At 36.9% G+C, this 19,846-nt stretch overlaps 1 protein-coding gene and 1 long non-coding RNA gene across 4 annotated transcripts in view; one reads left to right on the top strand and one right to left on the bottom strand.

The window, feature by feature from the left end:
• Positions 1-8,748, top strand: part of LOC121104001 — a 17,598-nt gene extending 8,850 nt beyond the window's left edge. Inside the window, exons 2-3 of one of the 2 annotated variants that reach the window (XR_005836367.1) lie at positions 5,908-6,108; positions 7,992-8,748. This is a non-coding gene — a long non-coding RNA (uncharacterized LOC121104001). Of the gene's footprint in view, positions 1-5,670; positions 6,109-7,991 lie in introns of both variants that reach the window. The other variant, XR_005836366.1, reaches the window with a different exon arrangement.
• GORAB (golgin, RAB6 interacting) lies at positions 394-19,846 on the bottom strand. 2 transcript variants are annotated; one of them, XM_008696014.1, is made up of 5 exons: positions 19,669-19,846; positions 13,625-13,982; positions 11,362-11,463; positions 8,777-8,917; positions 394-2,219 (listed from the first exon to the last, which is right to left on the bottom strand). In XM_008696014.1, exons 1-5 carry the CDS (start codon positions 19,802-19,804, stop codon positions 1,763-1,765), a joined length of 1,194 nt encoding a protein of 397 aa, XP_008694236.1. In that variant the 5' UTR covers positions 19,805-19,846; the 3' UTR covers positions 394-1,762. The 2 variants fall into 2 exon arrangements, with proteins under 2 accessions (XP_008694236.1, XP_040492135.1); XM_040636201.1 differs by lacking the exon at positions 19,669-19,846 and having other exon boundaries at positions 13,621-13,763.

Raw genomic sequence — 19,846 nt, 5'->3', positions numbered from 1 at the left:
AAGAGTTTTAGAACTGCGACGTTACTAGCACTTTAAGTTTAAAAAGCCAGCTGACCAACATGCCATAAGTGAAATCTCTGGCTCTCAAACTCCTCTTCTGTAAAGTAAGATGATAAAATCAGATGATCTCCGAGGTCCCTTCCAATTCACTGATTTCATGGTTCTCCTTTCTCTGTATACCTTATAAATACTTCGACTGAGAATTAGATTGTAGCTCCCTGTATGTAGCCGATCTTACAGAACCTCATTCACTGATGAAGTTCCCTTAACAGGTTCATACAAAAGCAGACGACTACATCTACCACATGGAAATACGGGCGCATGACTGCCACACTGTGTGTAAGAACACACACTAAAGTGTCAGACTTTTTTAAGAGTAAACAAAAGACCATATTATAGATGTATCAGACTTGTTTATTCCTTAGAAAAATAAGAGTGTATTGGACAATGATGCTTTCAGTTTTTACAAATATCATTCATAAATAAAAACACAACTATCTATATAAATGCCTCTGTTTAGATAAGTCAGAATAGAAAGCTATAATTTTAACTCAAATTACACAATATAAAAATACACAGCTCATCCACACTGCTAGAATACCCTCAAACAAACTCATTTAAAGATAGGATGTCCCCCACTTTTTCATCATTATTATAAATACAATATTACATTTGTCCTTATTCTCTTTTATGATCGTTCTTTTTTCAAGACTTAAAATGTAGTATTTGTACTTTTTGGAATTTCTGATAAATAGATCACAATTTAGTGTGAAATTCATAGATTCTGTGACAAACCAACAGTATTTATTTACACATTCACATATAGCACAATGTGGTGGTCAAGTATTAATGACAGTAATTAACAAACTTAAAATACTAAGAAAATCACCATTTTAACATTGCTTTCTGACAGGATAATTAATGCTTTATGACAAGCATCAAGTAGAACAGAAACACATATTTACAGACAACTTCAGAAAAAAGCGTATCAATTGTTTTGATAGGCTTTCTGTATTATTTTCACCCTCATTGTAGAAATGTTTTCGTTGTCTAAATTTAATCAATGTGCTGATTAAAGAAAAGACAATATATTAATAGTAAAATTACATGTATTAGTTAAGGTATACGTGTGTGTGTATCAACTAATCAAAACTCAGGTTGTGAATTAAAGCCATTTAAAAGGCAAACTGAAGATAAAAATAACGTTACTTAAGCTGTCTTTCGTAAACTGCAAATCCCAAGCTGTGTTTTGCAGCTCTAGTAAGATCCAACAGACAATTCAACATGCTACTTTTGTGATTTTTTTTTCTCCTTCTGCCTCTTTTTCACATGTCAATTTTGGTGCCTCTTCACCGACTACATAAAATAGGACTCTGATCATCAACACCTCTCCTAGGAGGAGTCAAATGAGTTTGATGAGGTGTCGAATATTATTTTCCATTTTACTTTTCTATATTTACCTGGTCCAACAACACTCTTAACCGTGTAGTTTTTCTTCCATCTTTCTAGGTTGTTTGTTTTCACCTGGTCATCAGGGTACACCGAGGGAACTGGCCCTGGATCAAGGTGAACTGTGTGCTTATGTATAAAATTATCGTAATTTGAGGGTTTAGAATGTCAAACATGTTATACTAAAACTAACCAGGGATTCAAAAATTAACACCGTTTTAAAGACGCACTTATCCGAGCTCACGGTGGAATCTACAACGGCTGTGTACTTTACTGAATCCCGCACTAGTTGAAGGGAAGAAACACTGGCACTTCATGTGGTCAGAGCAGCTGAAATGGCCTTTACAGGAGTTTTAACTTCCTGATTTTGGTCTGGATTTTGAAGGGGAATGCTGCTGGGATTTTCACACTGTTCATCTACCTTTAGGGAAGTAGCGTGTTCTTGATGATTTTTGATCTCTTCAGCAAATCCTAATGTCCTGCTCTCCCCAGAAGGCTGAAATGGCCTCTGCAAATGAACCAGCTGTTTCTCTGCTTCGGCTTCCTGTTCGCGCAGCAATCTCTCCACCTCTACCTCAAGCTCCAAAGTCTCCTCGTCAGCTTGTACATCCAGTTGTTGCATCAACTCTTCCAACTTCTTGGCCTTGCGGAGCTCATTTTGCTGTATGATTGTACAGAGGTGTTCGGTGAGCTGCTCTTTAATTTCAGTCTTGCGCTGCAGATCTAGCTTTGCTGTAACATACTCTGCTTCAGCCCTGTCAAAGCGCTTCCTGTAGGGACATGTACAAAGATTGGTCCATTGGTTTTCCACTTAAGAAGATATTCAAAGGAGGGCCTAGAAACAATAATTAAACTCCAGAATTGGAAAAAAAAAAAAGAAGTATAATGAAGATATGGATACTAATATTTTATCCACACTTGTCCTACACGTCAGACAAACCAGGCTGTTGCTGCTGAAACTTTTACAACATTCACATTTGGACCCTCCTAATATAACGACATTCTTCTGCATTCATTTCCTCTTCCCGAAGCTGGGCTTGAACGTAAACAGGCTGAGAGGTTAATCCAGTGGTAAGCTAGCTCTGGTCAGGGACAGCCCAGTTTGTCAATTTCTGTATTAGAAATACTACCACCACCACAGCCAATTTCAGGCTGTTAATGTGACATCACTGACTGCAGAATTGGAAAGAGATACACAAAATCTGCTCTCATGAACCAGTGCAACCTAGCTCCAGCACACAACTGGTCAAAATGTGTGAGAGGTAAAACAGTAACAGAAGGAAAAAGTAGAAAAATCTGCATCTCTTGATTAATGGATTAGAAAAGGAAGAATTTTGGTGGAGAAGGATATGGCAGTGGTTGCAAGGTGAATGTAAATACTAGGTGAGGCAAGAAGCAAGCATCAAGCAGAACAGAAACACTTCAGGACAAGTTTAGGAAGGGTTTCTCAATCTTGGCACTATTGACAACTTGGACCATATCATTCTGTTTTGGGGAGCTGTCCTGTACATTGTAGCATGTGCAACAGCATCACTGCTTTCTCCCACTCCCGCTGGTAGCACCCAATACTTGTAATAACCAAAAAGGTCTCCAGATGTTACCAAATGTCTCGTCAGGGGCAGGAGACTTCCTGAACTAACCCTCAGGGGCAGGAGAATCCCTGGGTTAAGTCCTTCTCTCTCTATTCTGCAACAACAGACTACTGTTAGACTTTGATTAGGGCATTTTATCTATTTACATATATATACAAACTGCAAAGGTAGGCAACGCCAATTTCAGAAGTAAAGTAATTCTACTGGGGAAGTCACCCTGTGATCTCTCTTTTTTTTCTTTTGTATTAGGTTGACACAAAAAGAAAAATTATCATAGGCTGGTTCATTGTCTTTTGCCTTTTCCATATAATTTGTTCCTTTTTTTCTTTTATTTTTGGCCAGGAAAAGAGACTGGCCCACATTTGTCAACTAATTATTCAGTTTAATAACCACTAACAGTTGGGAAAGCCATGGTGCTTTACCTGTTATGACTGCCTACATTAACTCAATGTAGTAAATAATTTCTGGTACTACAGTTACAGCAAAACAGAAACAGTTATATCTCCTAATGTAAGATTCTCTGTCTTGAAAAAGAATATAGTGAAAAAATGAAAGGCTTTGATTTTAGAAAACCCATGGTTCAAAACCTGCCTTAGCCATTTACCGTGTATGTACCTGTTTTGGTCAAGGCCTTTTTTGGATGTAAAGAACAGATACCCAGTCAAACTAGCTCAGGTGAAAAGTGGATTTTATTGTAGGATACAAGAGGCAACCTCACAGGCATGTCATCAGAATCAAAAGCTATTCTCTTTAATGCTTAGAAACCACAGTTTCTCTCATTTTGGCTTTCCAATCATACTCACAGCCCAATATGGCCACCAGCTGTGGCTCTACATCAAAATCACTTCACTCAATTTCTGAGTGTTCCAATTGCAGGGGGAGGATCCAGGTTGGCTTAGCTTGGCTCATATCAGTTTGAACAGAGCTCTTAGTGTCCAGCCATGCCATCAACCCCTACTTAGCCTTTGGATTAAATGTTCTGGAGTCAGTAGTCCATCTCTGTTCTAATCAGGTGTGCCCCACCGTCAGCACCATGAGTACAAAACACAGCTAGGTTCTTAAGGAAGAGGCTGGAGAATATATGTGCAATGTCTGAAAATTCCAGTATAGTGACCCTTGGTAGTATCTTCATCTGAGTTTTGGTTTATTTGTAAAATGGTGATGATAACTATTACTTCACAGGAATGTTAAGGATTAAACAGTATAAACAGGGCAAGTGTCTCACCGAGTGCCTCGGAGGCACTCAAGGAACAGAACTTCTTCAGAGCACCAGAATCAAAAAGCATTGCTAGTGTATCACTAAACGCGTACTGTATCTAAAACTAAAATTATACAAAGTTAAAGACTCGATGTTTATACTTAAAAATTGTTGTTTACATAATGTTCATTTACCATTTTTAATTTAACTGTCATCTAGTAAATAGAAGAATGAGAAAACCAGCTGTTTTTCGATTACTCTCTATGTTAAAAGAATTGTTCCAAAGGAGCTTTGTTGACATGTGAATCCCTTATTTCCACACTTGGTAACATATTCTGTTTATGAATGTTCTTGCATCAAGCTTAAGAGCTCTGACAATATTCTCTACAGGTATATGAATATCTTGCCCCTTCCCCCAACTCAAACCTCCCTTCTGTGGTCTGGGGTCTCCCTCAGCCAGCCAGAGTCAGTTAGTAAAGATTTACTGACTGGGCTCATGAATGCTGAATTGAAATTAAATTTGCAAATAGGTCCCTAGGTTTCCATTGATCTTTCACCCTGGATAAATCACTGAAGATTTTGCATTTTGTTTATTTATTTAAAATTCTTCTGGCTAGAAACATGCATATATATTCTTGCAAAGAGTGATTTATGTTTGAAATATTGATTAATTTCACCAACTGCACCATGAGCCGGAGGGTCAGGTGGATAATACCAAATCAGAATATGAGGACATGTTTTGGAAGAGAATAATAAGAGCATTATATATAACACAGTAAGATAAATTGAACTGGAAATGTAATTACAGAATTGTTTTGTTATTTTAAAGGGACATCGAGTGATTTAATGAATGTTATTTAAAGGATTCTAGAAACTGTCTCTTGGTTTGGTATCCTGAAATTTTTTAAGAACTAATCATTAACCCCTGGCATGCTGTTAGGTTCCACTGGTCCACTTTTAGTTTTCTGGCTCCTTTTCTGAGCAGTTCTAGCTATTTGTAAGGATCAACATATCAAAGCTTTTATTCTAAGGAAGGACAGTGTAAAACTACATTTTGCAATTATTATATGGGTCCACTGGATCCTTTTATGTATCTGAGATACATTACAGGACTGTTGAGACAGGATATAGTGTCCCTTTATCTTGAAACAGTTTGCCATTTTATCACCCTGGGAATTATTTCATTACTCATCAATTATTCCATTTATGCAGAAAAAAAATTAATTAGAAAACAGAGAATGATGGAATAGCCTAAAGGCTGATGCCACAGTGAAATAAATCATCGTTTAGTTTCCTTATTGTGTTGTTCAAAGTATTACATCATCTTTCAAAAAGATATTAAAAAAAAGACTAGAAACACCATATCTGTAATCTGTTATCAGCTTTCACTGAACACATTCAGAATTAGTACTTTTCATTTTCTGCCCACAGTGACAAAGCAGAGAAAGCTGACAGATGAAGACATTTTGCAACTATTAGACACATCAAAAGACAAATGTTGTGGCAGGCTAAAAACATGACTACCCATAGATATTCACTTCCTGATCCCCAGAATCTGTGCGTATGACCTTATATGGCAAAAGATGTGATTAAGTTAAAGATTTTGAAAGGAATTTATTCTGAATTATCCAGCTGGACCCTAAATACAACTGCTTGTATCCTCTTAAGAAACAGGCAGAGGAAGTTTTGTGAAAGAGGAGGAAGCAATGTGACGACAGAGGCACAGAACTGAGTGGTGCAGCCACAAGCTAAGGAGTGCCTACAGCCACCAGAAACTGGAAGAGGCAAGGAATGGATTCTGCCCTAGAGTCTCTGAAAGAAGACTGACCCTGCCAACACCTTGATTTCAAACTTCTGGCTTCCAGAAATGTAAGAGAATAAATTTTTGTTGTTTTAAACCACCCAATTTGTGGTAACTTGTTATGGCAGCCCTAGGAACCTAATACAAAGGCCGAAACAGACAGCCTAGGTTCTAAATGGTGAAACCAATCACATATGTGAAATCTCAAGAGTATGAGACTTCAGAAAAAGACATCCTAGATGAACTTTCTTAAACTCAGAGTCAATGAATGAAAAACATATTTCTAAGGATAAAAAGGGAATGTTATTCTCATAGAGTTAATAATTCTAACAGAAAGAACTAGATTACATAGTATTTTACAAGTACTTGGATCATCTTGTGTTGTGAAAGGATGTAACTGCATTCTTTCAGCTTTTTATAAGGTTGGGAGTCAAATGTTACTTGACACAAAGAAGTCTGCTCTGCTTACATTCTTACTAAAATTTTTAATAAAGTTAATAATCCCTATTATTTTTACTTCTGTAAATTACACATAGAACATTTATTTACATATGTTACGTGTATGCATGTGTATGCATACATGTTAATGGGAGTGTCTATTAAACATAGATGGCAAACAGGGATTATAGTTTTTCCTGGTCCATGAAGGGTCAAAGAACTGTTCTACACACAGCCACTCTGTTCCACAAGCTGGTCTATGCAGCATACGGCAACCTGGTAGTCATAGATGCGAACAGCAGCAGTAACTCAATTTGGTTCACTCAAAGTGCTGGTCTCCTACTCTAACAGTGCTCTACAGAAGCCAATTTAAAAGCAAATTCTGGCCTATTCATTATCTAAGAACCTTTTGTGGACACTGCACTGTACTATAAAACTACAGTATTATTTTTATTTAAAAAAAAAATCAAGGAACTCTCCAATAGAAACTGGCTGCCCTGGGGATTAATTACCAGTAGAAATCTAAACCACCATATTGTATCACCAATATCTAATTTCTCGATAACCACAGATATAAATTTAGGAAATGCTGTCTTAATCTTATGCATAAACAAGATACAATGCCGGTTGTAGTCACAATTATCTATGGCTTCTCTTTGATTTATCGCAAGAGCTTAGATTTTAAAAAATAGCCTCACGCATACAATATGGATATTACAACTATGTCAATATCAGTACCATGAGAAACTGCCACCTTTAGTTTGTTAAAAGATGTACAATTTTATGTAAAATTTTTTTACTATGTAAAAATTTACTAAAACTTCATTAAACACATTTATATATTATGGGATATTTTCTTCTTTAAATAGTAATCCCACCTTCTTTGTGATTCTCTGAAGACTAAAACTATGACTTTTTTTTTTAATGTTCAGTTAGCCACTGTATAGTATATCATTAGTTTTTGATGTAGTGTTCAATAATTCATTAGTTGCATATAACACCCAGTGCTCATCACAACATTACTTTCAACATACAAACACATCCTTCTCCAGCCTCCTCTAGGACAGAATTAAAACATAATGAGATGATTTTCTGTTAAAATATCCATAATAATCTGAATTATTCATATAAAGGGCTACAAAGGCATAAGAATGTTTCTCTGGTGAATGTAAGTTACAGAGAATAAAATATGCTAAAAATCTAGGATTAGTTTTATCTTAATAAAATCTTGGTTATCTCCTTAATGAACTGATTAATAGGAATCTGGAACCTCCAGTTATCAGCTACTGATGGCATTAATTTAAGCAGTTAATTAATAAAGGCAACCCATTAAGTCTAATAGCATATGGTCAAACAACAATTACAAAAATCACAAGGACACCACAAACCTCTTTCTTAATAAACAGTGAATTAAAAACCACAATCAAGCATTTCCGCTTTATTAAATTATTATATAAACATTCTGATGCTGTGGTTTACCCTGGACTAATGAGGCATTCTGATTGATTTCTAGTGTTACAGAGAGAGATGCAAAACTCAGTCATTAACACGGCATTCCCTTGTGAAAGAAGACAAACCAGGATGATTAAAGCAACGCTGAAAGGACTGAAAGCCCTGAAATTGGACCTAATTTTTTGCCCTTTTATCTGCTTGCAAAGTTCATGTAATTCTTTACATGTGCTAGTTCATTTTAAAAATACTCCATGATGAATTTTTCACTAAAAAAAAGCCAATGGTTGAAACCAAGGAAATACATGATAGCAAACTATTATATACAGAATACAATCGAAAAGAAAAAAAAAAGAGGAAAAACTTCAAGCTTTCGAGACAGAGTGGTATTTTCTTTAAAATACTCACAGGCTTTTTAAAAAAATAAACCAGATCTTCTTTCTTTGATGAAAACTGAAATGAGAACTAGGCTAATCTCTAAGGACCATTTCAGATAATCAAAATTTCTTAACAGAAAGAGTACAGACTTGGTGTTAGAGTAACAGAATGTGGGGACAAGTCATTTAGACACTTAAGAGTCCAAACATTACACAGCTGATGGTCTGGCAAGAAAGACTAAAATGTAAATACATAATGCAAAAAAAGCTCTAACAGGAATATAAACAAGGGTGTGGCAAAGTTAAGAAGACTTCAAGAAGAGATGCTTGACTGAGTACAAAATACAGATAAATAGAGTACCTAATGGTATTGTTATGAGGCTTCAATGACAACATACCTGAAAGCTCCTGGCCCAAATAGCAATAAACATTAACTTACTCTGACTCCTGGTTCAGTGTTCTCTCAACTCACCGAGCATATGAATATTCGAGGCTGGCCTGATCAATCCGGTTTCTGAGGATTCCAATGTCAGCTGACACCATGTCATCCAGAGCCTGTAACTCCTTTTGAATCCGCTTTAGTTTCAAGGTCTCTGCTTGAGTTCTTTTAGATCTAGAAAAATGAGTAGAAAAATAAAGACATTTTAAAATCACATATCTATACACAATATAAGTGAAAAAAGCAACCTACTGTGTATACAATATGGTTTTAATGTATAATTTTCAAAAATTAGAAAAAAACAGTACAAATTGAAATAAAACAAATCCTGGCTACATTTTGGTGTATCTCTTAAGACTGCATTTGTGGGGGCGCCCGGGTGGCACAGCGGTTGAGCCTCTGCCTTCGGCTCAGGGCGTGATCCCGGACTTATGGGATCGAGCCCCACATCAGGCTCTTCCGCTGTGAGCCTGCTTCTTCCTCTCCCACTCCCCCTGCTTGTGTTCCCTCTCTTGCTGGCTGTCTCTATCTCTATCAAATAAATAAATAAAATCTTTAAAAAAAAGAAAAGACTGCAGTTGTGCTGCTTTCCCTTATTATTCCAATACACAAAGGAAAAAGTAAGATTAAAAAAAAAACTAATAGTTCACTTATAGGTCTATATTCATTCCGTGAGAACGAGAATAAGCACTGGAAGAATATATCTGTATTCTCTTTTACATCCAACAAAACTTTCTCAATTTCTACCCTTAAATTCTTGTTAAGCCCATTTTCATTTGTCTGATACTTAGTGGACAAAAGAACTGATGCCTGCATTAAACACCATTTCTTTTTGTTTTTTTAAACACCATTTCTTTATATGTCTATTTGGTTTTAACCTTTTTAGGACTCATTTCCCCCGAACTTTTATTACTTTGATTCTTGTTTTTTAGGCAATACTACAGGTCCTCAAAATTCCTTCTGGGGCTCAAAACCAAATATTCTTTTTTTCCCTTTGTTTAAAAGCACATCCAACCTCAGTCCCCTCACCACCCCCAAATACTGAAGAAACAGAATAAACAAACACAAAAGCCAACCTTCAATCTGATTTCACTTATTTCAGAATTTCATACCCTTTCTCACAGAATAAAACTCCCCCAGAAAACCACTATATTGCAACTTACATTCTCCTGATTTCTACCCGTTACGTATTTTCCCCTGTTTTCTGCCTACAAAAGTTAACAGTATGATTCTTTGACTTCAAGTACTTCACTGGCGCATTTATTAATAATCTAATCAGGTTATATTTCCTTACATTTCTGCTTGTACCAATACTTTGTCTTCAATCAAATGCATGTAAAGAACAAGTGCTGAGCCTATAAATCTTTTTGTAAAATCCCCAGTGAACGGCCTCCCCAACCACTTCCAAACTGAAGACTACTGAAGTGATTTCCAAAATCACTTTTCACTTATAATAATCACATTGTTTTTTTTCTTGAAACGTAAGTTCAGTAAGTTGCATATTTCGTATGTTTAATGAAAGATCAAGGTGGACTAGCTGGAGAAAAAAAATCATCATTTTCAAATATATATATCCCTGACAAATAAAATTCTGAATGACTCTTATATACCTACCTGCCTTTCTCTCTAGCCCTGTCCCTTCCCCTCCCCCGAAACATACGCCAGCTTCAATAACCAATAGTTTTGCCAGGCTTTTCTGGAGATCTGAAAAGAAAATGCCAAGAATACTCGCTTGCATTTCATTCTCACTATTCTCAATCATTGCTTCATTGACTAAGCTCAGTTTCCTAAGGCCACAGCACACTGGAAATTACAAACTAGAAGGGCAGAAAGAGTGGGTGGGTGGAAAGTGGCTCAAACGGGAATGTTGCTGTTGGAGGCCAGCACAATGTAGTACAGGAAAAGCGATTGCCGACAAACTGACACTGGGAGGTGACAGGAAAATCAAAGTGCACATAATATAGCAGAGCGCTCACAATGGTGACCTTGAGTCACTGATGAAAGGTTTTATCATGTATCAGTGGGAGCAGGTAAATTATTCAAGAAAAATGTCCATGGAACACACAATTAAGATTTCTGGGAGTGGAAGTCACTTATGTGTAATAAATAATCTTACTCTTCTACATGTCACATGATTAAAGCCACCCCACGTCAAAATTAAAAACCTGCATTTGTTGCTAATGCACTTATACTAATGGTTATTCACCGCTTCCTTAGAGTGTGCAGATGGTTAAAATTGAAAACACCGAGGCTGATTCTGAAGTTTTAACTGCACCTGTATTCACAAAGTCAGTACAATTTAGGCTTACAAAGTCCTCCTTAATAAACAAACACTGGAATTTCAGTATCATTTATAAAGCATAATTTGTTTAGTTAGCTTTAAAAGTAACGCTGTAGAGGGGTGCATGGCTTGCTCAGTCAGCAGAGTATGTGACCCTTGATCTCGGGGTTGTGAGTTCAAGCCCCACAATGGGCATGTAACCTACTTTACAAAAAAAAATTAAAAAGGAATGTTGTATAGAAAATGTCAATTTATCAAGAGACAAGGGAAAACAAATATAAAACATGACAGAACTGATCACAGGTTACAAACAACCCTCCTAGTTCAGGTGCCTCACCTTTCAGCAATAGCTTTAGCCAAAAGAGCTTTCTTACGTTTATTTTTCTCTTCCATTAGCCGTTGTTCTTGCTGGAGGACTTCCCAACGAGATTTTTCTTGCCTAAGGAACAAAAAAAGTATAAAAATGAGTTTCTGAAACCCCATCCTACACCTTACCAGTCTCAGTCCCCTATGTATAAAATTTAATCAACCAGATTATGTATATTTTCTTTCAAAAACCCTCTTAAATAAACCCATCTGCAGCTCATTATTTTGTTCTAATAGGAACAAAGATTATGATTCGAAGTAAAGAAGACTTACATAAACTGGCCCTTTGAAATCCATTATATATATATATATAAAATCTAGGAAGCCACAAACTGGAAGCCAGAGTACATGGCATTTCTTAGGAGAATAAAGTTGTATAAGTTAATTATGTATTATATGCAAAATGGAGAGTAAAATAAATTGATATGTAGCTAATGTCATGTTCTATCTTTTAGAGTTTTCTATAATGAAAGTCTCTACCATCTAATACCCTCAGGACAACAACCAATGTTTATTTCATTCATTTTTTTTTTCAATTTGCTCACTTCTTTCCAGCTTTCAAACATTTAAACAGAGCCCCACAAAGTGCCGGGCTACCGAGAAACTTCAAAGATCTGAAAACAGCCTTCTACCTGTACAATTCTGAAAGACACAGATTAAAATTTCCCATAAATTCAACAACTTGATGTCAACTCAAACAAGGTCACAACAAAGCTATTTATTCCTTTTACTGTCATTTCTTATGGCCATCGTTATCAAAATTCTCTAGTCCCAGACCTGTAACCACTTCCAAATTTATCATTTTCTTCCCATTCCCTCAGCCTCCATCTGGTGCTGGCACTGGTCTGCTTCCATTTTCACTATCGTGCGTATCTTCTCACCCGGCGCTGAAGTTCCAGCACAGCCAGCGCCCTCCCCAGAATGCGCAGCAACGCTGACACCCGCATTTTCTCTAGCCATTGTTTTGATCAGGGCATCTGTCCCTCAGAGGCCTTGGTGATACACGACTGCATCGGGGAGCTCGACAGACAGGAACCCTCAGCTTCCACATCCTTCTTCACCTCCCTCATTCTCTACTATTCTCTGGCCTCACTTTTGCCTCTTCCAGAGAAGTGAGATGCTATCTTTGAGCATTCTGTAGGATGGAGCTTTCCTTTCCTCTTCTTACAGGCTCAGAATTCCTCCTTTTCAATGACAGTTCCTGAGACTGCATGTCTTTTATGAAAATCTTCCCAAGTACCTAAAATAAAAATTATCTTCCTAACAACAATCTAAATTGTCCAGCTCAATTTAAACCCACCCTCCCCTACTTGTCTCAGGTCTGTGCTGGTAAAGTACATTTAAAGACATTTAAATATATGCACTTGTTCCATGTTGTTCTCATAATTCATGTGACTTTTTATCTCTTTGATTTCTTGGTTATGAACTCATTGCACGGAATCTGGATCAGAGAAATCCTAAGATACTGTGAAAGACTCAGAAAATGGAAAACAGAAACAAATGCCATCCTGATAAATCAGGAGGAAACAAACATGAGTGGATATTAAAATATAAGCTATAGGACAAATATTCTGAGAATTCACAAATGATAGAATGGCAATTTCCATAAGAATGTTTCTAAACTAAATTCTGGAGGTAGTTTCTAATATAAGCACATTAAATATAGAATAAAAAGAAATCTAATGATGGAGCTGAATTGTTTTATTAGTCCTCTCAATTTCCTCACTTTCAACTTTCCTTTGACCATCCTTCATATCTCTTCACAAAAACCCTTCTCTGGGCCAATGGAGATGTAGTCTGGAAGGTGAAGAAGGGGTTCAATATGGGGGTGAAGTGAGTACTACACATAAAAACTAATTTTCGTGAGGGTAAAGGGCAGAGACTTTGGATCCAGAAAGACCTGTATGTGAACCCCAACTCTGCTACTTATTAGCTATGTATTTGCTCTGGGAATAAAGTTATCTTTTCTGAGTCCAAGATATCTCATCTATACAGTGAAATCATGAGCAGGTACTATAAGCTGTTGCAAAGACTAAGCAACGTAACATGTACAACAAGCCCAACACTGACTGGCTTACAATACGTTTAGGGGGTAGCTACTCTTTAACAGATTATCCATTACACTTCTAGGATAGAATATAAAAGAGAAAATGTTAAAACCATTATTTCTTCAAAGTCTAATGGAGAAAAAAGTAAAATGGAAAAAAGTCTCATGGATATATAGACTTACTAACAATTCCACTTTCTTTTTTTCCATTTTGCAATCTGGCTTTGGGGGCAGAACCTCGACGCTTTTGTGACTATCATGGGCATTCTCGAGTCCCAGTTCCCTTGGTTGACTTTCAATACCCTGTGGTTTTCCATCACCAACAGGAGAGGTGAGTGTAAGAGGACTAGGAGGAACAGGGAGAGAAGAATGTGGTTTAGAGCTATTAAAGCTTGATTTTGGTGCAGAAAGCAGCTGCTCTGGAGGTACTGAGGTTGATCCATCTTGAAGTCCAAGTTTTTGGCTTTGCTCTTGAAGGGCTTTTTCTCGCTGAAGCTGTTGTCGACTTTTCTTCACAGGAAGACGCCGCTGTGGTTCAAATGGATCTGTGTGAAGAAAGACAATGGAGAAAAATTCCCTTGTGTGAGCAGCAAATAATTAGAATTTCTCTAAGAAAATAAAGCATTAACATTAAACTTTGATGATAATTCTACAGGGTTTCTCCCCTCTTCTCTACCATGAAAGCCCAGGGAAAAACAGCCATCTTCCTGTAGCGTTTTTCTCCAATCATACTGTTAATATTTAACAAAAACTGTCCCAACTCAAAATTTACCTTAAAAGAAGTCCATTTGTCTGTTGAGTTAGACCTCAGAATAAAAAGCAAGGTTTCTTTTTCAACTTGAATTCAGAATTGCCTCAAGAATCAACTACTTTGACCAAACAAAGTAGACAAATGAATTCTGGATAGGTCTTAAATTTGCTTTATGATTCTATCTGCTCTCCTGAAATACAATGGTGCTCACATTTACAGATGGGCTGCACCTTTCTTAAATAACAGCAGATCTTAGGCCAATTTTATACACAGGTAGATGTTATACATAAAGTATAACTGAATGAAATCTATTTCCAAGAATGCTAGTTAACCCTCAATTGTTAGCTTTCATCTTCCACAGCAGTGCAAGGTTGTGTTCCCCAAAGTCAGTTAGCCATTAATCGAAATATGTAAGCTAATTTTAATAGCAGCCTAAGCAAACCTATAGAGGAAGATAAAACAACTGGGAGAAATTTTTTTAAAAAGCACTATAAAATAAATAATACCCCTATTATACTTTTTGGGTTGTCCATGCCAGTGTTACCCTTGTAAGACTGAATACCAGAGAATTTACTCACATTCACACTATATTTAATAAGATCTGTAAATGGTATTGTTTACAAAATACCTGGGAAATGAAATTGTGGTAAGTCCTTGTAAACGAACTCAAATAGGGCTTTTAAAATTCTGCATGTTGACTTCTGAAGCAACACAAGCCTAGTATTTAAATCTCCTATAGGAGAATTAAAAGCTCTGGAGTCACAATTCTGGTACTACTTTTGTCCAGCTCAATAATCTTAGGCAAGTCAATTAATTATTCCATACCTCAGTTACTTCATTTGTCAAAGGGGTTGAAAATTTACCTGCTCCACTTAATTCATGGAGTTGGTGTAAGGATTAAATGAGATAGGTAAAGAAAATATATTTTTTTAAAGATTTTATTTATTTATTTGACAGAGATAGAGACAGCCAGCAAGAGAGGGAACACAAGCACGGGGAGTGGGAGAGGAAGAAGCAGGCTCATAGCAGAGGAGCCTGATGTGGGGCTCGATCCCATAACGCCGGGATCACGCCCTGAGCCGAAGGCAGACGCTCAACCGCTGTGCCACCCAGGCACCCCTGTAAAGAAAATACTTTTGAAAGATACATGTACCATTGAAGGTAAAATGTTATTATTGTTGACTTTTGCCAGAAACACAAAGTAGCCTCCTCTATTTTAGGACAGGAACTTATTCTAACCACTGATCTTTATGCACACCATCAGAAAATGCCATTGAGCCTGTTTACTTCCCAGTTACACTCACTTAGCTGAATTAATAGTCCCTATGAAAACCAGTACTGCAGCTTCCATTCTATTTTGTATTTTCACAGAACCTGTGTATGAGATTAAAAATGCTACAATAAACAAGTAACAAATAATAAACCAAACAAGACACAAATCAGGCCACTTAAAAATAGAACGTATGATATAAAAACTCCTGGAACTAATAAGCCATTATAGCAAGGCTGCAGAATGCAAGATTAATATACAAAAGTCAAATGCTTTCCTATGTAACACCAACAAACAAGTAGAGTGTGAAATTAGAAACATGATACCATTTGCATTAGCACTAAAAAAAAAATGTAATCCTTAGGCATAATTCTAAGAAAGAAAGTACAATATCTATAAAGAAAACTACAAACTCTGATAATGAAATCAAATAACTAATTGGAGAGATATTCCATATTCATGAATAGAAGATTCAATACTGCCAAGATGTCAGATCATCCCAATTTGATCTACAGATTCACTGCAATCCCAACCAAAATCCCAGCCAAAACATTTTGTGCATACTTTCACAATAATTCTCGAGTTTATATGGATAGGCAAGAGACTCAGAATAGCTAACATAATATTGAAGAACAAAACTAGAGGACTGGCATTACTTGACTTTAAGTCTCACTATAAAGCTACAATAATAAAGACAGTGGGTATTAGTGAAAGAATAGACAAACAGGCCAATGGAACAGAACAGAGAGCACAGGAATAGACAAAATGCCCGACAAAATAGAAGAACACAGAAACAGGTTCATATATGTACGAAGCACTGGTATATGACTGAGATAGCATGGCCTATCAACAGTAAAAGATGGAATCATTCAATAAATGGACTTGAGGAAAAAATTGCTATATGGAAAAGATAAAATCAGATCCATACCTCACACACTATAAAAATAAACAAAACACTCTCCAAATGGATTAAGGACTTAATGTCAAATCAACACTTTAAAATTCTTATTAGAAACACATTTCTTTATGCAGTGTTTTGAAACTGTTGTAGCTTATAATAAAAATGATTGTTAAAAACTCTTAATTGAACATAAGGATTAATATCTTATGGTAGGGTGCTACCACCTCATGGTAGGGTACTAAATTCTTACACAAAAATGTTGATAAATTTGATCATTTTAAAATTAAATACTTTGTTTATCAAAAGGTAAAAATTAAAAGATAAGTTACAAGCTAGGAGAAGATATTCAGAGGAGAAGAATATACCCGGCAAAGAGCTAGTATCGAGAATAAATAACTCATGAATATTTTCTTTAGACATTGACAGCATTGTAGCGGCACTGTTTTTTTAATTTCCAGTTCTTTAGTATGAAAAAAGTCATACATCAAATACATGTATGTGTTATAGACACATAACCAACCTGTATGATTAAAAATAGTAACATTTTAACAAATAAAATATGACTATAATAGACATAACTGCTATTTAATGATAGACATGTTAAGCTCTCTTTTGGAACACACAAGATAACTGTATTTATTACCCTCCAAATCATATTACTTGCTTTTGATAAATGAAATATAAGTATGAATGACGCCTATCATTTACTGATGGAAGCACTTAGTTGCCAATGCTCAATTCTCAATCTTTTTCTCCTCATGCCACGGTGAACTAAATGACAGCACCAAAACACAATGTGAAGTAATCATGTGGAAAAGAGTGAACTTGTGAAAAAGAAATCTTTATTATTTTAAACAATTGATATATTAGGGCTATTTGTTACTGTAGCGTAATTTATCTCAACTTGATTTCATTATTATGAATACTTTTGAAATTCCCTATGTATTTGCCCCTTCCTGATAATATTCCCTTGCCTCTCTACTATCCTATATTTTGATGTACTATGTTCCCAAAAGAATATACTTGCTTTGTATGATTTTGATCTTCTACGGATGGTATCAGCTTGTTCCTCTGCAACTTGCTCTTTTTCTGCATTACATTTGTAAAATTTACACGTTAATGCATGTGGGTATACTTCATATATTCCCACAGCAATATAGCAGCCCACTGGATGGTTATTATTACAATTTATTTATCCACTTCTTTTAATGAACACTTGGTTTGTTCCCAGCTTTTTAATATTATAAATAAGAATACTAAGAACAGGGGTGCCTGGGTGTCTCAGCGGGTTAAGTATCTGCTTTCAGCTCAGGTTATGATCCCAGGGTCCTGGGATTGAGACCCACATCAATTCCGCTCTGCGGGGAGTCTGCTTCTCCCTCTCCTTCTCCCTCTGCTTGCCACTCCCCCTACTTGTGTGCTCTCTCTTCCTCTCTATCTCAAATAAATAAAATCTTTAAAAAAAAAAAAAGAATTCTAAGAACATTCTTGATCTTTCCTAACGTGCATATGGGTTTCTCTAGAGTACTGTCAGGCTTACTTTTGCTGGCAACCAACTCCATCTTCATGGATTACTTAATTATATTTTTAAGGTTGGAGAACAACTGGAAGGAGCCTTAAAAATTAAAAATCCTAATCTTCTAGTTTTACAAATGAGAAATCCAAGGCAAAAAGATTGAGGGGCAGAACTAGATCTATATGCCAATCACTGTGTTTGGCTATCAGTGTACAAAGATGCTAAATAGGGTGGACACAGACTAGTGGTTGGCGTCTATGCTCTAACATCTCACTATGGAATGACAGGCCTTGAAGCCAATGTCCTTCCAGCCCCTCTTTATCCCAAATTGCAGAGATATTTAGAAATGTACTTCTACATAATCAATCTACTGTTATAATTTAGTCTATATTAAGTCTTCTTTTCCTTGGCAAACTCACCTCTGCTAACACATAATCTCTGTGAAATCTTCCCAAGCTCCACCCAACCCCCAGCACAGTCAGGTTCCTGCTAGCTATATAGCAAGCTCTTGTAAATTATCTATTATCCATTATATTCAGTTTGACTCCTCACTAGACTATCAGCTCTTTAAAGGCAAGGATGATGCCTTGTTCATCTTAGTATGTGTAACACAGAAGCTGATACCTCTAACTTTGGGTCAGACCAGAAGCAGGAATACTTGTACTCTGTACCTTCAAATATGTGAATGAATGTTCAAAACACAGAGCAAAAGAATTTGAGAACATCAAGCTAGACAGAGTCAATTAACTACACGCTGTAGTGTAACTTTTATGATACAACTTTTAAAGGCCTCTAGACCAGTCAAAAATTCCTCCATCCATATAATCTACACTGGCCCTATGTTACTACTTTATTTCCTTTTCCACTTGTCAGCCTTAGATTATTTTTACATCTATGCTAATAATGCACAGACTTACCTGTGCAACATCCAATTTGATCACAAACTCCAAAAAAAGCACACCAGGGTTCATTTAATTTTCTCCCAAAGTATATAAATTACAGTTACTCAGAGTGATGTAGTGTGCACGACCAGATCACCATACAGATTTTCATGAAATTTCAACCACAAACAAATATACCAAGAGTTTCTCACCAAATAAGAGCAAAATTATTTCCTTCATTAAAAGAAAACAAAACAGTACAAGTTCCAGCCAGGGAAGCACAAAATTTTAGCTTACAACACAGCCAACAGGTATAATTTCACATGTAACCTCTCAAAAACTCTTGGTTCTTCTCACTCTGAAGACTTATAATTACATAAGTCATCTGGCAACCAGAAGTGAATGCAAGACTCCAGATGTATTACGAAAAGCATGGTCCTTTTGCGTTTATTCAGATCTCCGTGCTCCCTTCTTCCCAACCATTGTCAACTTCGATAAATTCATCACAATTCTAATGGGTTTGTGCCCCTCCTCCTCCTCCTACCCGACCCCAACTCCCCAGCCATTGATTTATGCAGTAATCTTCCTATAGAAAACATCTAGGCTGTAGGCTCACTTCCTCTCCCAAGTCCCATTCCTTTCACAGGAAAAAATCAAATTCAAATCCCTGAAACGGAATCCTGAACTTTCTTCTCTAAAAGAAGAGGCCAGTCCCTTGGACTCGCCCCTCCCGCCCTGGCTCCCAATACGTCCACCTCTGGAGCCCCTCAATCCCCTCCTCCCATTATAGCACCTTCCCCCAAAACCAAAACATTACCCTCTTTCCCGCCCCCTTCCCCCTCAAAAGCTGCAGCCCCGCCCCTTCCCCTCAACAGACCCAACGATTAAACCTCTGCCGGCACGTCCCGTTACCTTTAGCCTGCTTTAGTCGCCTCAGCTCCTCCTCAGAGAAGCCGGCCCAACCCCGCGCCATCCGCCTCGGCTGCCAGCACCCCCAGAACTCCCAAACCTCGGAGCCCCGACTGCCAACACGACTACTCAAGCACATCCGGGTTCTTTCCCGGCCGCGGTCGACCAACCAATCAGCGCT

Source organism: Ursus maritimus, unplaced genomic scaffold, assembly GCF_017311325.1.
Source record: "Ursus maritimus isolate PB19 unplaced genomic scaffold, ASM1731132v1 scaffold_2, whole genome shotgun sequence".
Classification (NCBI taxonomy): domain Eukaryota; kingdom Metazoa; phylum Chordata; class Mammalia; order Carnivora; family Ursidae; genus Ursus; species Ursus maritimus.
The sequence above is the reverse complement of the archived record's forward strand: the minus strand, read 5'-3'. Positions and strand labels throughout refer to the sequence as shown.

Coding starts and splice junctions, on each gene's coding strand:
- GORAB (XM_008696014.1), bottom strand. CDS start 19,804: ATGTGCTTGAGTAGTCGTGTTGGCAGTCGGGGCTCCGAGGTTTGGGAG. Junction 11,464..13,624: donor GAAAAAAAGAAAGTGGAATT/GTTAGTAAGTCT, acceptor TTTGTTCCTTAG/GCAAGAAAAATCTCGTTGGG. Junction 2,220..8,776: donor CTCGAATATTCATATGCTCG/GTGAGTTGAGAG, acceptor ATGTCCCTACAG/GAAGCGCTTTGACAGGGCTG.